The 11,492-nt window shown below is 59.9% G+C and overlaps 1 protein-coding gene across 1 annotated transcript in view; it reads right to left on the bottom strand.

Annotated features, from left to right (window-relative positions):
• Window positions 1-838: 838 nt before the first annotated feature.
• Window positions 839-11,492, bottom strand: part of CSPG4 (chondroitin sulfate proteoglycan 4) — a 35,193-nt gene continuing 24,539 nt past the window's right edge. Inside the window, exons 4-10 of the mRNA XM_077780460.1 lie at window positions 9,942-10,424; window positions 9,413-9,589; window positions 7,593-7,791; window positions 7,380-7,514; window positions 7,086-7,252; window positions 3,906-4,089; window positions 839-3,605 (exon numbers count right to left, since the gene is read on the bottom strand). Coding sequence (XP_077636586.1) covers window positions 1,765-3,605; window positions 3,906-4,089; window positions 7,086-7,252; window positions 7,380-7,514; window positions 7,593-7,791; window positions 9,413-9,589; window positions 9,942-10,424 — 3,186 coding nt within the window. The 3' untranslated portion in view covers window positions 839-1,764. The remainder of the gene's footprint in view (window positions 3,606-3,905; window positions 4,090-7,085; window positions 7,253-7,379; window positions 7,515-7,592; window positions 7,792-9,412; window positions 9,590-9,941; window positions 10,425-11,492) is intronic.

Below are 11,492 nucleotides of genomic sequence, written 5' to 3'. Positions count from 1 at the left end.
GGAGACACAGGGAAGAGGTCCCCAGACACTGGTCAGCTGCCCACGGCTGGCTGGGGCTCTCCACCCCCAATCCATCTGTGCTCAGGTCCCCAGCTTCCACCCCGAGAGCTGCTTTTTCTCTGAGGACGTCAGCTTCCTGCCAGGGCGGTATTGTCCGGGACCCAGAATCTGTCCTGGGAGACCCTCAAAAGAGAGAAAGGCAGAAAGCGGCAGCTCCTTAGCAGCTCATAGAGGGTCTTCTGGAGACCCTCAACTCTGTCTCTAACCAGATGACAGCCTCTCAGGGCAGCTGGCATTTCAGAATCCTTGCTCCTTACTCTGCCTTTGAGAAGGAGCACCCTTGGTGGTCTTGTTGGGGGTGGAGACCAAGAGAAACCTTCCTTGTGAAACTCTCCAGTGACCCAAGGGAAGGCACCTGCGGCGGCCCCTCTGTCTCTCCAGCAGCACCAGGCCCCAGCCTCGGGATCCTTCCCCCCCCGCCGGTCTCCTCACCTTCACTGCTCCAACTTCTTGAGAGTGGGCAGGGACAAGGCTGTTGAAGCCAAATTCAGGCAAAGAAATCTATGGAGGGGACACTAAATATATCTCTTGATTTAACTGCTTCCTTAAGCTCCTTGGAGAGGGCCTAGCCTATCTCTGCTGAACCAAAGCACTTTGGTCCCATCCCACAAAGATTGGCCCACCTGCCTACACAGGTGGGGACAGAAGAGATCTGAAAGGCCCCCAGAGGTGGAAATTTAGGGCTCGAGTGGCCCCGTCCCACCTGGCCTGCCCCAGGGGAGTGCAGGCTGGTGTGGACAAGGGCCCAGCACAGGATCAGACAAATGACACACAGCTGTCCAGAACCTCCAAAGCACCATTTATCCAGGCCCCATGGACGTGAGTGCCCCCAATGCTCACCCCCCAGTCCTTGGGCGAGCACATTCATTGCAGTGGCCCCTGGCCTGAGACCCTACATGATCCCCAGCCCTGCCTGCTCTCGGGCCATAGACCCATACTGCCTATCTAGCCCTCAGCCCATCAAGGCAGGGCCCTGGGAATGAACTGGCCTCAGACCCTTCTCCATCCCACACTCTCAGGGCCTCCATCAGTCTGGGCTAGCTCAACACTGTGTTAAATAGCTTCCCTGCAATCCCTCTTAAATAAACCCATTCCCAGAGCAACCCGCCCTACCTTGCACCCTGAATATATTCTTCTACTGGCTTATGTCTTCTAGAGAGTGGAGGGGCTTTCTCCTCCTGCCCTCTGCTCCAGGGAATACCACCTCCCTAAAACACCAGGGGGAAAAGTTTTCCCATCAACCCTGGAGCAGAGACAAAGGGAGCCCCAGCTTGGAGTGGAAAAGCCAGGAGTCCCTGTCTGTCTTCCCTACCCTCTCCTCTCCCTGACCTCTTAGCCGCCTGGGTCAGATGTGACTTACCCAAGATCACAGGCCCAGGATCCAGAGTCCTGACATATCTAGGAGATCACTCTGGTTTTGACAGCCCACACTAGCTCCAGGGCAGGGAGACTGACTCTAAGCCTGCCTCTGACCTTGGCCCCCTTGCAGTTCTCCAGGCATGGAGAAAGCTGGGGAGATTCCAGCTCTTGACTCTACTTGGTCCTGCACCCCTGGGACTTCCTCCCAGCACCCTCCACCTCAGATGTCCCCAGGTATCTCTGGCTCTGGGGAGACTCAGACAGCACCAGGGCATGGGAGCAACAGGGCCGGGGCCTGAGCAAGCCTGTCCCTGGCCCGACCGGCATTCGGGCCCAGGCCAGGCCTCACACCCAGTACTGGCCGTTCTTGAGAGCAGGGTTGGGTGTCCGGCAGAACTGCAGGAGCTCTGGGTCAGGCTGGCCCCCTGGTGGGGGCCCCTGGCTGGGCACCGTGGTGAGTGGGATGGCTTGGCCCGGCTCTACCTTGCGGAAGGTCTCGGTGTCACTGACGAGGCCGTTGCGGGGCTTGGCGGTCAGCACCTGGACGTCGTGCTTGCCCGTCTTGTTGCGTTTGCGCAGGTAGAAGAGCAGGGGCAGGATGAGTGCCAGGAGCAGAAGGACCAGACACACGGGGATGATGACACTGAACATGTTGGCCTCCAGGAAGCCGAGGAAGCCCGTTCTGGCCACGGTGGGCACGGGGCTGGAGGCTGATGGGCCTGGCTCAGCTGTGGGGGTGCTGCTCTCTGGGTTCCTCGCTTCCGTCTGAGCAGCCTCAGGGAGATGGAGCAGGGCCACACCATAGGGCCGGGCTGCATCGTAAGGCTCAGTGTCAAAGTCCAGTGAGGCCACCGCAGGGGGGACACCCTGTGCCCACAGCTCCAGAGTGAGACTGTCGCTGGCGGGGCCAGTCTCGGGGGACCTACCCTCTGGCCTGCCCACCTCCAGCCCCAGCCTTCCATCCTCAAGGTCCCGCTGGGTGAACTGCTCCACAAGCTGGCTGTCCCTGGGCTCTGCCCTGGCCTGCGGCATGCGGACCACGCGGCCTTGCTGGGGGCCCGCCAGGAGCCGGAAGCGGGGTACGCTGCCGGTGCGGTTGGCCAGCTCGCCCGCATCCAGGACGGTGGAGTCTAGGCGCAGGGTGGCACCCTGGGGCCATGGCCCACCCGCCCACACACGCAGCAGCGCCCTGACGGTGACATTCACTGTGGCTGATGCGTTGGCACCTCTGGCCAGCGCCAGAACGCTGAAGTGGTCGCAAGAGGAGGAGAAGTTGGTGAAAGCAAACACCACCTCCCCCTGGTCTACCTGGAGCTGGCTGAAGGCCAAGGCCGGCTGCCCGGCCACCAGGAGCTGCCCGAACCGGGGCCCCCGGGTGAGGCGGTAAGCTGCGTCAGGCTCCTCCCGGTCTGATACCACCTGCAGCTGCTCGCGGCTCAGCGAGGCGCGGCCCAGGGCCTGGGGCACCTCTAGGGGCGCGTGCAGCCGCACCTCGATGGCCGACGGCAAGACGTCCACGGCCAGGGCCACGGGCAGTGGAGGGCTGGCCCCGTCAGACACGCTCAGCTGCACGATGCCGGCCACACTGCTCCCGTTGGCCACGAAGGCCAGCCGGCCGGCGTCCACGTCGGCCTGCGTGAAGCGGGTCACGGGCCCCGGGCCGGCCCCCGCCAGGCTCAGGAAGCCGTTGAGGGGGGCCCGCCGCACCTCGTACTCGATCTCCCCGGGGGCCGAGTCGGGGTCCACCACACTCAGCTGGGCCCGGGAGACCGGGGCCCGGGAGCCCCGGGGGAGCCGCAGCGGCACGGAGGCCTGGGGCTGAGGCGGCCGCTCGTTCACGTCCCGCACGGTGATGGCGAAAGCCTCGGAGGTGTGGGGGCCCGAAACCGAAGTCCCTGCCGGGCCCTGGAGGTGGGCGCGGAAGCGGAGGCCGTCATGCTGGGTGCCGCCGCCGCCGTGGGCGTAGACCAGCTGCCCCGCGGCCAGCTCCGACTGCAGGAAGTGGGGCCGCCCGGCATGGAGGGGCTCCCCAGCCACCAGCAGCTGGCCCCGGGTGGGGAACTGTGTGATTTGGAAGAGTACGTCATGCTCTGGGCGCTGGGGTGGTGGAACGCTGGCCAGGAGGTTGGAGGCATCAAGGGTGTCCCTGGTGATCTCTGCCCGCTGGCCTTCGGGGACCCAAAGACCTGGAGGTGGGATGTATGGCTATGAAGGTCCTGTGTCCAGTGAAGAAAGACCTCAGACCCTCAGACCAGGACCCCTGAGGCAAGATTGTGTCTCTTCCCTCAGATCAGGGACCCTAGGGTGCGGCTCAGGGTACCCCAGAAGATAAAGACCATGTCTCCTCTCTGACCTGAAAGCATCCCCACCTGCCCACTCTCCCTGTAACTTTCCAGGTCCTGGGGACTAACATGGGAGTTGCTGGCCCTGGCCTTGGGTCCCCTCCTCTCTGGGCCCTCCAGTGTCCCCCTAACTTTGCTGTTCACCTTTGTTCCTCCAGAGGCGGCTGGGGCGCTGGGGACAGGCAGCCTCGAAAGACACAGCCACAGCAAGGGTGATGGCCACATCAGGGGCCGGGGGTGACGACAGCTGGAGCTCCACGGTGTCGCGGACCTCCCAGAAGGGCTCAGGGGGCATCTCGTGCTCATACAGAACAGTCCCGGCATCCACCTGTGGGGAGATCCCATTTTGGGATGAGAGGCAGTTTGAGCCCCGGGTGGCCAGAAGCCCACTCCCAGGGTGGCCCTGGCACTGAGTGGTCGCCTTGATGAACTCTGGGTGCCCAGCCTTGCTCTCGGCTCTCCTGGCTATGCCTCGCTCTAAGTCAGTAACCTATGCTCTTCCTCACCAGCTCAGTGGGTCACCCTTGGCAATCGTTTGGCAGTGAGGAGACTTGCTCTGGAGCCAGTGCCTTGTCCAATCTGGGCTCTGCTGCCTCAGGTGAATCATCTCATCTCTCTGAGCCCCTGGGGAAAGCAAATTCTATCCGCTGGTCCTTCTACTTTTGCACTGGGTCCCTGCCCCTCTTCCCCACCGAAGACACCAGTTTTACCATTTCCCTTCTTTCTGCTGTGGCAACAATCCTCCCCCCATCCCCTACATACAAGGGAACAGTCTCATCATTACCCAGCCACGTGGTTATTCTCTTCTATCTTAAAAAAACTTGAGACTTCACTTTTTCCACCAACAGTTGTCGCCCCTCCCCCCATTTTGCTCTCCTTCACAGCAAAACTCCATAAAGAACAGTCTCGAACCTCCCTCAGGCTGTTCTCTCCTGAACTCCAGACTCACACATCCACTTGTTTCCTGGTGGCTCTGGGTGAAGGGACAGACTCCCCACCTGCGCACCTCTCCTGGTCCCTCCCACTTCACATGATTGGCAGCTCTGTTCAGCCTCAGGCTCAGGCTCAAACCCCTGGAGTCATCCCCGACTCCTCCTCTCGCGACTCCTCCTTCTCTTGCATACTGTCACTTCTGCCCTGGATTATCCCCATAGCCTCCTGTGTCCCAGCTTTGACCCCTGTTCCCTCCCCCTACTGTTCTTAACACAGAAGCCAGAGTGAGCTAGTGCCTTGAGTGGCTTCTCATTTGACCACAAAGATCTGACCCGGTCACCCCTGTGCCCTCACCTCCTAGACCTCGCCTCCTACCACTCCCACCACGGTGTCTCCATTCCAGCCACACCTGCTGTTCTCCTTGGCTGTCTGCATGTTAAATACCTAGGAATATTCCTCACTTCCGTAAAGAAGCCTGCTCCCTTCCTGCTAATTCAAATGTGTCCTCTTGGCTTATCTTATGTTTCCCCTTTTAGGAGATGTAGAGAACTGTTTCCTCTTCTCAGGAAAACAGGATTTGCACAATACTGAGACGGAAACTGGGGTCCCAGCGGCACCAGAGCTTCTAGGAGAGCAGGGTTGTGATGAACTAGACAGCGGTGCCCCAGCTAACAGGGGAGCTGTGCACTCTGAAGGGGGATCACCACAGTTTTAAACTAGGAGCACAGCCCGGTTAAAGGGGCGGCTGCTCTTCATCTGATTGCAGTAAGAGGGAACACAGCCTTTTAAAAGAGCCTGGAAATCAGGTGTGTGTGTGTGTGGTGTGGGAAATCCCCCAAAGGTGATATGTTGACCATTCATTTAAAAATATTAAGTGCATGGTGCAGGCCAAATAAAACACATCTGTGGGCCAGATGTGGCCTGCAGGACTGTCAGCCATACCTTTGGCCCAGGCTGAAGGGTGGCAGGAAGGAAATGGAGGCCCAAGGAGTGGGGTGGAGGCTGGATGCCTGGGTGCAAGGAGCTTCTGAGGGTGGGAGGCATCTGGCCGGGGTTGAGGCAAGTCACAGGCAAGACAGGGAGGGGGTCTCTGAGCTCTGGGAGCAAACAGCGTCCTCTGGTGAAAGAAATCTTGGACTAGCAGTCAGAAGCCACCATCCTGGTTTTGACTTAGTAGCCACATCCTCTGAATAGTCGCCTCATCTCCTTAAGCCTCAGTTTCCTTATCTGCAAAACGGAACACCTGATCTCTGACCTACCCAACTCAGAGTACTGTAGGGCAGCGTGCTGTCAAGACACCGCCCAGTCCTGCCCTGCCCTCTGCCCCAAAGTCGGGACAGCATCTCTGCCCTGAAGCTTCTTCCGAGCTTCACTGGGTGGTACTGCCAGCCTGGCCCCCTCGTGGCCATTCGCTTCCATCATGCATATTGCTGGGGTGGGTGGGGGAGGGACCCTGAAGGCCTGGTCCTATCCCCTCCACCTTTGTAGGCATCGGATGACAGAGGCTCTCAGGGACCCAGGGTGCACAGCTGCTATAGCCACCAGCCTGCTGAATATCTTGCAGGGGGAAGGGGACCAGCGCAGAAGCTAGGGCTTGGTGAGAACAGAAGACCTGGGCCTGGGGGATGTGGACATGAGACCTTTCACCATCTCCCCTTGTTAAAGCCACTTACTTCCCTGATGCCTGAAAGGTCCCCACCTGCTCTGCCTTGGGAGAGAACCAAGGTTGCCAGCACTCAGGGAACCTCCTCCTCTTAGAAGGGATATTAATTTAAGTGATGGCCACTGGCCCCACCAGCACATTTAGCATAGAGTTCTATGCTACTAGCAGTACCCTTCTTCACGTGGTGGAGAGTTCCAGTGGCTCTGGAACTCTGGTGGCCCCTACTGTGGCCCCTGCTGTGCTCTGGGACAGCGAGATGGCAGCGTCACTTCCACTGCAGCTCCTCGGCTGCCTGTGTCTACTCATCGGCTCCCAGGGTCCGCTCTGCTTCTTGCGGGCCCCTGACCTGAGCCCCAGGCTTGCACCTCTGCTCACAAGCCCAGCAGCTGCCTTCATCTCAAACTCCACCCGCTGAACCAGGCACTGCCCCTCACTAGCCACTGGGGTATGCTCGGGTCTCCAACTCAGAGCACCCTTTCCAGCTCCTAAGGTCCATCTGCAGCTTCCTTCTGGAAGCCATGTGCGAGGACCTTCTCCCTGTTCTGGGCTTCCGTAGCCCTGACCTCTCACACCTTTCTGTTCACCAGGAGGGCAAGGCTTGCACAGCCTGGTGGTGCCAGGGAGCGTCTGCTGCCCACGGTGTGGGGGCGGTGCCCATGTCCACGTGAAGGGGGCCACCCGTGGCTGGATGGAGTCTAAGTGGCGGCTGTAGAGAGCTGGGCCCTTACCTCGGCCTGAGTGAAGTTCTCCAGCGTGTCCCCAGCACTGCCCTGCTGGGCATGGAACAGCCGGCCCAGCTGGGGGCCCCGCAACACACGGTAGAGCAGGTGGCGGGGGTCAGTGCCTGCACTGGAGCTGGCCCTCAGGCTCTGGCTGCTCAGCGGCTGGACCGACCCTGTGAGAGGCATAAGGGGCCTGTTGGCTTCTGACCGGGGGCCAAGGCGAGGCCCACGATGGTGGGGAGGCAGCGTGACCCTGGTGTGTCACCTGGCCTGCAGGCATGCCCGTGCTCGCAGACGCACCTGGGCACACGGTCAGCGTCCCGCTGCCCTCCAGCGACAGGAGCAGCTGCTTCTGGGCCATCACGTGGAAGAAGTGTCCAGGGGAAGCGTGCTCTCCATCGGAGAGGCTGAAGTGGAAGCCTCCATCCAGGGCTCCTGAGGACGGGGGTAAAGTTGGGTCTCGCTGGCCCACGGTGGCCCCCATCCCCAGGGCACCCCACTTTCAGCACTCACCCCGGTGTGAGAATAGCACCAGCCCGCCTTCTAGCTGGGCCTGTGTGAAGCTGCGGACTTCAGTGCCCGGCGCCGCCCGCAGCACTACTTGCCCATTGCTGGGCTGCTCGATGGTGTAGACCAGGTCCTCCGGTCCTGAGTCGCTGTCTGTGGCCCGCAGGGTCTCCGGAGGGAAGGGCACAGTGGCCCCCTCCCACATCTGGGGACACAGGCCCATGAATGTTTCTGTCCCCCCCAAGCTCGCCCACCTTGTTCCTCCCTGGCCCTGAGGCCGTCATCGTCACACTGTGGCTCAGGCCCCCAGCTGTCATCGAGGCCACAGCCATTCTGGGCTTTCCCTCGCAAAGGGCCCTCTATGCCATTCACCCTCCCCTCTCACCCCAGGGCTCAGGCTCCCTTCTCTCTGTCTGCCCTAATCCTGACTCATCTTTCAAGGCCAGCTCATGTCCCCTTCCCTCAGGAAGCCCCCAGCTCTTACCCTCACCAGGTTCTCTCCCTTCAGAGACCCTAGCCCTGACTGACTGCACTGCTGTATCTCTGGCAGGGCAGGGGTCTCCCTTTAGACCCTCCAAAGCGAGTGTGGGTATGGGCTGAGCACACTATGGGTGAGTTTTGCGTCCCCCTGCAGGATGCTTATAAATGGGATCCCCTGGCAGGTGAGGGAGGGCCTAGGAGGTGCAGAGGCCTGGAGAGGCTGACGCCCTCTCCTGTTGGCTCCTGTCCCAGGGCACTGAAGCAGCAGTGGGGTGAGGTGCAGTCACAAGCCCCGACCAGGTGGGGGAGGGTGTGGGCAGTCCCTCCCCGCCAGAGAACAGGAGCCCCCCCTCAGGCCTCCTCCCACCTGCCAGCAGGGCAGGCTCCCATTTCTCAGATCCTGTTATACAATCCCAGGGGCGTCAACGCTTGGGAAATGTTGGGGAGTGGTTCCCATTCCTGGTAAACTGAGCCCTCTGGGGTTCCAGGGCACCTTCTCCTTGCGCCAGGCTAACCCCGGGCAGAGCTCTGCAAGGGGGACTTTAGCCCTGGGCTCCTGGCACAAACACGGTGGACAGCACCACCTGGTGGCCATGATGCCACACCGCACCCCTGCCTGTGGTTCCAGAGCGACCCTTGGCCTGTACCCCACCACTCTGCTGACCGCCCCACCATTGGGCCACTCCCCACAGGTACATCTCTACCATCAAAGATGTCCAGTGCCTCATGTCACAGACGGCCCACAGCATGTCTCTTCTGAATCCTCTCATGAGTGCTAGAAGCCAGCATCCAGGCCCTGCCCATCCACTATTGTGTGATTGTGGTCAAGTCATGCCCTTTCTGTTCCACTCGTAACTATGTCTGTGACCATGGAGGAATTCTGGGACCTGGCTGGGCTGCAGCTTTGACCTCTGCTGAATGAGGGCACCACTGTCCTGCAGGGATGTAAAGGGCAGGCACTTGGGAAGCCAAGCTGTGACCTTCCCTTGCTGCGGGTCAAAGTAGGGAGCTTAACCACTCTCCACCTGGAGCCCAGTCTTAAGGGCCTGAAAGCACTTTCTTCAGGAGTTCTGGTCCTGAGCCATAGAAAGAGCCTCCTGCTGATGGTGAATCCAGGGAATAGCAAGGTCGTTCACAAGGCTGCCTACTGCACTTTCAAGTGTTCAATAAAATTCTCACACCCGTGTTCTATTTTCAGTGCAATAGCTCTTCTCTCTTCCCAGCAACTAGTGAGGCATGTGGCATGGTCCCCATTTTAGAAAAGGAGACCGGCTAGGAGAGGGGGAGCTACGTGCTGGGCCTCTCTTTGGGAGGGGAGTAGGGAGGTGATCCCAGGCGGCTCTCACCTTCAGGCCCGTGTTTGTGGTGAGGATGGGGGGTTGGTCGTTGACGGGCAGGATGGTGATGGTGAAGGCCACTGGATGGCTCTGGCGGTCCATCTCTGAGGCGTTAGCCACTAGGACGAAGCTGTCCGTCAGCGTCTCACTCCCGTCATGTACATAGCGGATCAGCTGCTGCTCCACCTGTGGGCAGAACCGGGGCTGAAGGTCAGGCCCCAGCAGGTCTGAGACCTGAGACGGCCTCAGGCCCAGCACCCTTCATTCTCTGCCTTTGGGTGTGGTGGAGACCGACTCCTTCAGAACTTCTGTTTCTGCCGGTGGAAATGGGGACAACCGTTTCTCCCAGAGTGAAGGAAATGGGACAGTCCTTTCTATATGCCTAGAGAGGAGGGAGGGACACAAGGCATCTGAAGCAGAGGTGCTCCGTAAACGTGAGCTCCCTGCCTCTTTTCTATGTACACCCCAGGCTGGGACTCCCTGTGGCTTCTGCCCCCAGAGCAGGGCTGTACCCCCAGGGCCTCCCTGATGGCTGTACCTCTTTCCAGGAGAAAGCGCCAAGGGTCCCCTCTTGGGGACCTTCCTCTCTCCGCAGGGCCCCGTGCTGGGGGGGCTCTAGCACCTGCAAGTCAAGGCCTGGCAGTGTGGGGAAGTAAGGCCCGGTGACGCGGAGCAGTGGAGGGGCCAGTGTGCGGCTGCCGCCCTCGGGAACGCTGAAGTTCTGTGTCTCCAGTGGGATGGCCGCAGGAAGGACCTCCAGTTCGACACGGACACCCTCAAGGGGAGCGCCCACGCCTGAGGCCACATCCAAGGAGAAGGCATCGCTCCAGGCCTCGGGGCGGGAGTGCAGGTACAGGACCCTGCCCGCATCCACTGCCTCCTGGGAGAAGCTCTGCACGGGGTCCAAGCTGGGCGGCTCGGCCACTGAGGCACCGTGGGATAGCATCACCAGGTAGCCGGCACGTGGCGGGGTCTTCACTGAGAACACGATGTCCGCCGGTGGCACTGCCTCCTGGGCTGCCTGGTGAACAGGGGGTCAGGAGGAGCCATCAGGGGTCACAGAGGGAGGCTGTCGTGGTCCCTTAGCGGCCAGAACAGCCTCAGTCTCCATGTCACCATAATTCCCCTGGGTAATGGCCCAGACGCCGCTGCTTACTCAGACACACACTCAGGTTCACACACACAACACCCAGATGTGCAGCTGGTTAGAGGGGCTGCACGCTTTCACCACCCCCCGACCCCCAGTCACATGGTCACACAGCCTCCGAGACACACACTCCCTGAGAGATGAACACAATCACACCCCCTGATTCAGTGGCACAGACATACAATATCATCGCACAGATATGTACATCTCACAAGTAACACGCATGTAACACATGCACACGCATACACAGAGGCTGATCCTGCCTCTGCTATCACTACTATTCACCACCAGAGGGCGCTCCATCCTTCAGAGAGGCACAGTCTCCACAAAGGATAGCTCAAGGGCCAAGGGGTGTTCCCTCCTCACCTGATGGTCCGGCAACAACAAAAGGACACACCACTCCCATATTCACCTTCCTGACTCTGTGCCTTTGCCTGGAATACTTGTCTGTATTCTAGAATTCTGTTCCTTCTGCCTGGAATGCTATCTCCTCATTCCCTATGAAAACCCCAGACTCTTCAAAGCCTGGCTTACATGCTGCCTCCTTCATGGCAAAGCCTTTCTGATGCCAGACATGTTTAGTCAAAGTCAGCCCCCAAATCCAGACAGCCAGAACCACAAGGGGCTCAGAAATTGGCAGTGTATCTGACATTGGCAGTGTACCAGAGAGGGCGAGGGCTGCTTGGGGTCACACAGCATGTTGGCAGGTCTGCTAGATGGCCTGTGGTCGCTCTGTGAGGGTCTCGGATGGTCATCATCGCTCTCCAGGTCCTGAGGCCTGGTTTGGGGTCTTGCAAAAGAGCTGAGGATTCAGGAGCCTGGAGGTCAAACACGTCTTCTCCAAGGCCTACAGTCCTCTGAGTCTGTACCATGAAAGCCCTCCAGGGAACTTACTATTAGAATATAGGTTCTCAGGCTCCTCTGGGAAGAGTCTATGGTTGG

This window comes from Crocuta crocuta, unplaced genomic scaffold, assembly GCF_008692635.1.
Source record: "Crocuta crocuta isolate KB4526 unplaced genomic scaffold, BGI_CrCroc_1.0 scaffold310, whole genome shotgun sequence".
Taxonomy (NCBI): domain Eukaryota; kingdom Metazoa; phylum Chordata; class Mammalia; order Carnivora; family Hyaenidae; genus Crocuta; species Crocuta crocuta.
This window is presented reverse-complemented; position numbering and strand designations above follow the sequence as displayed.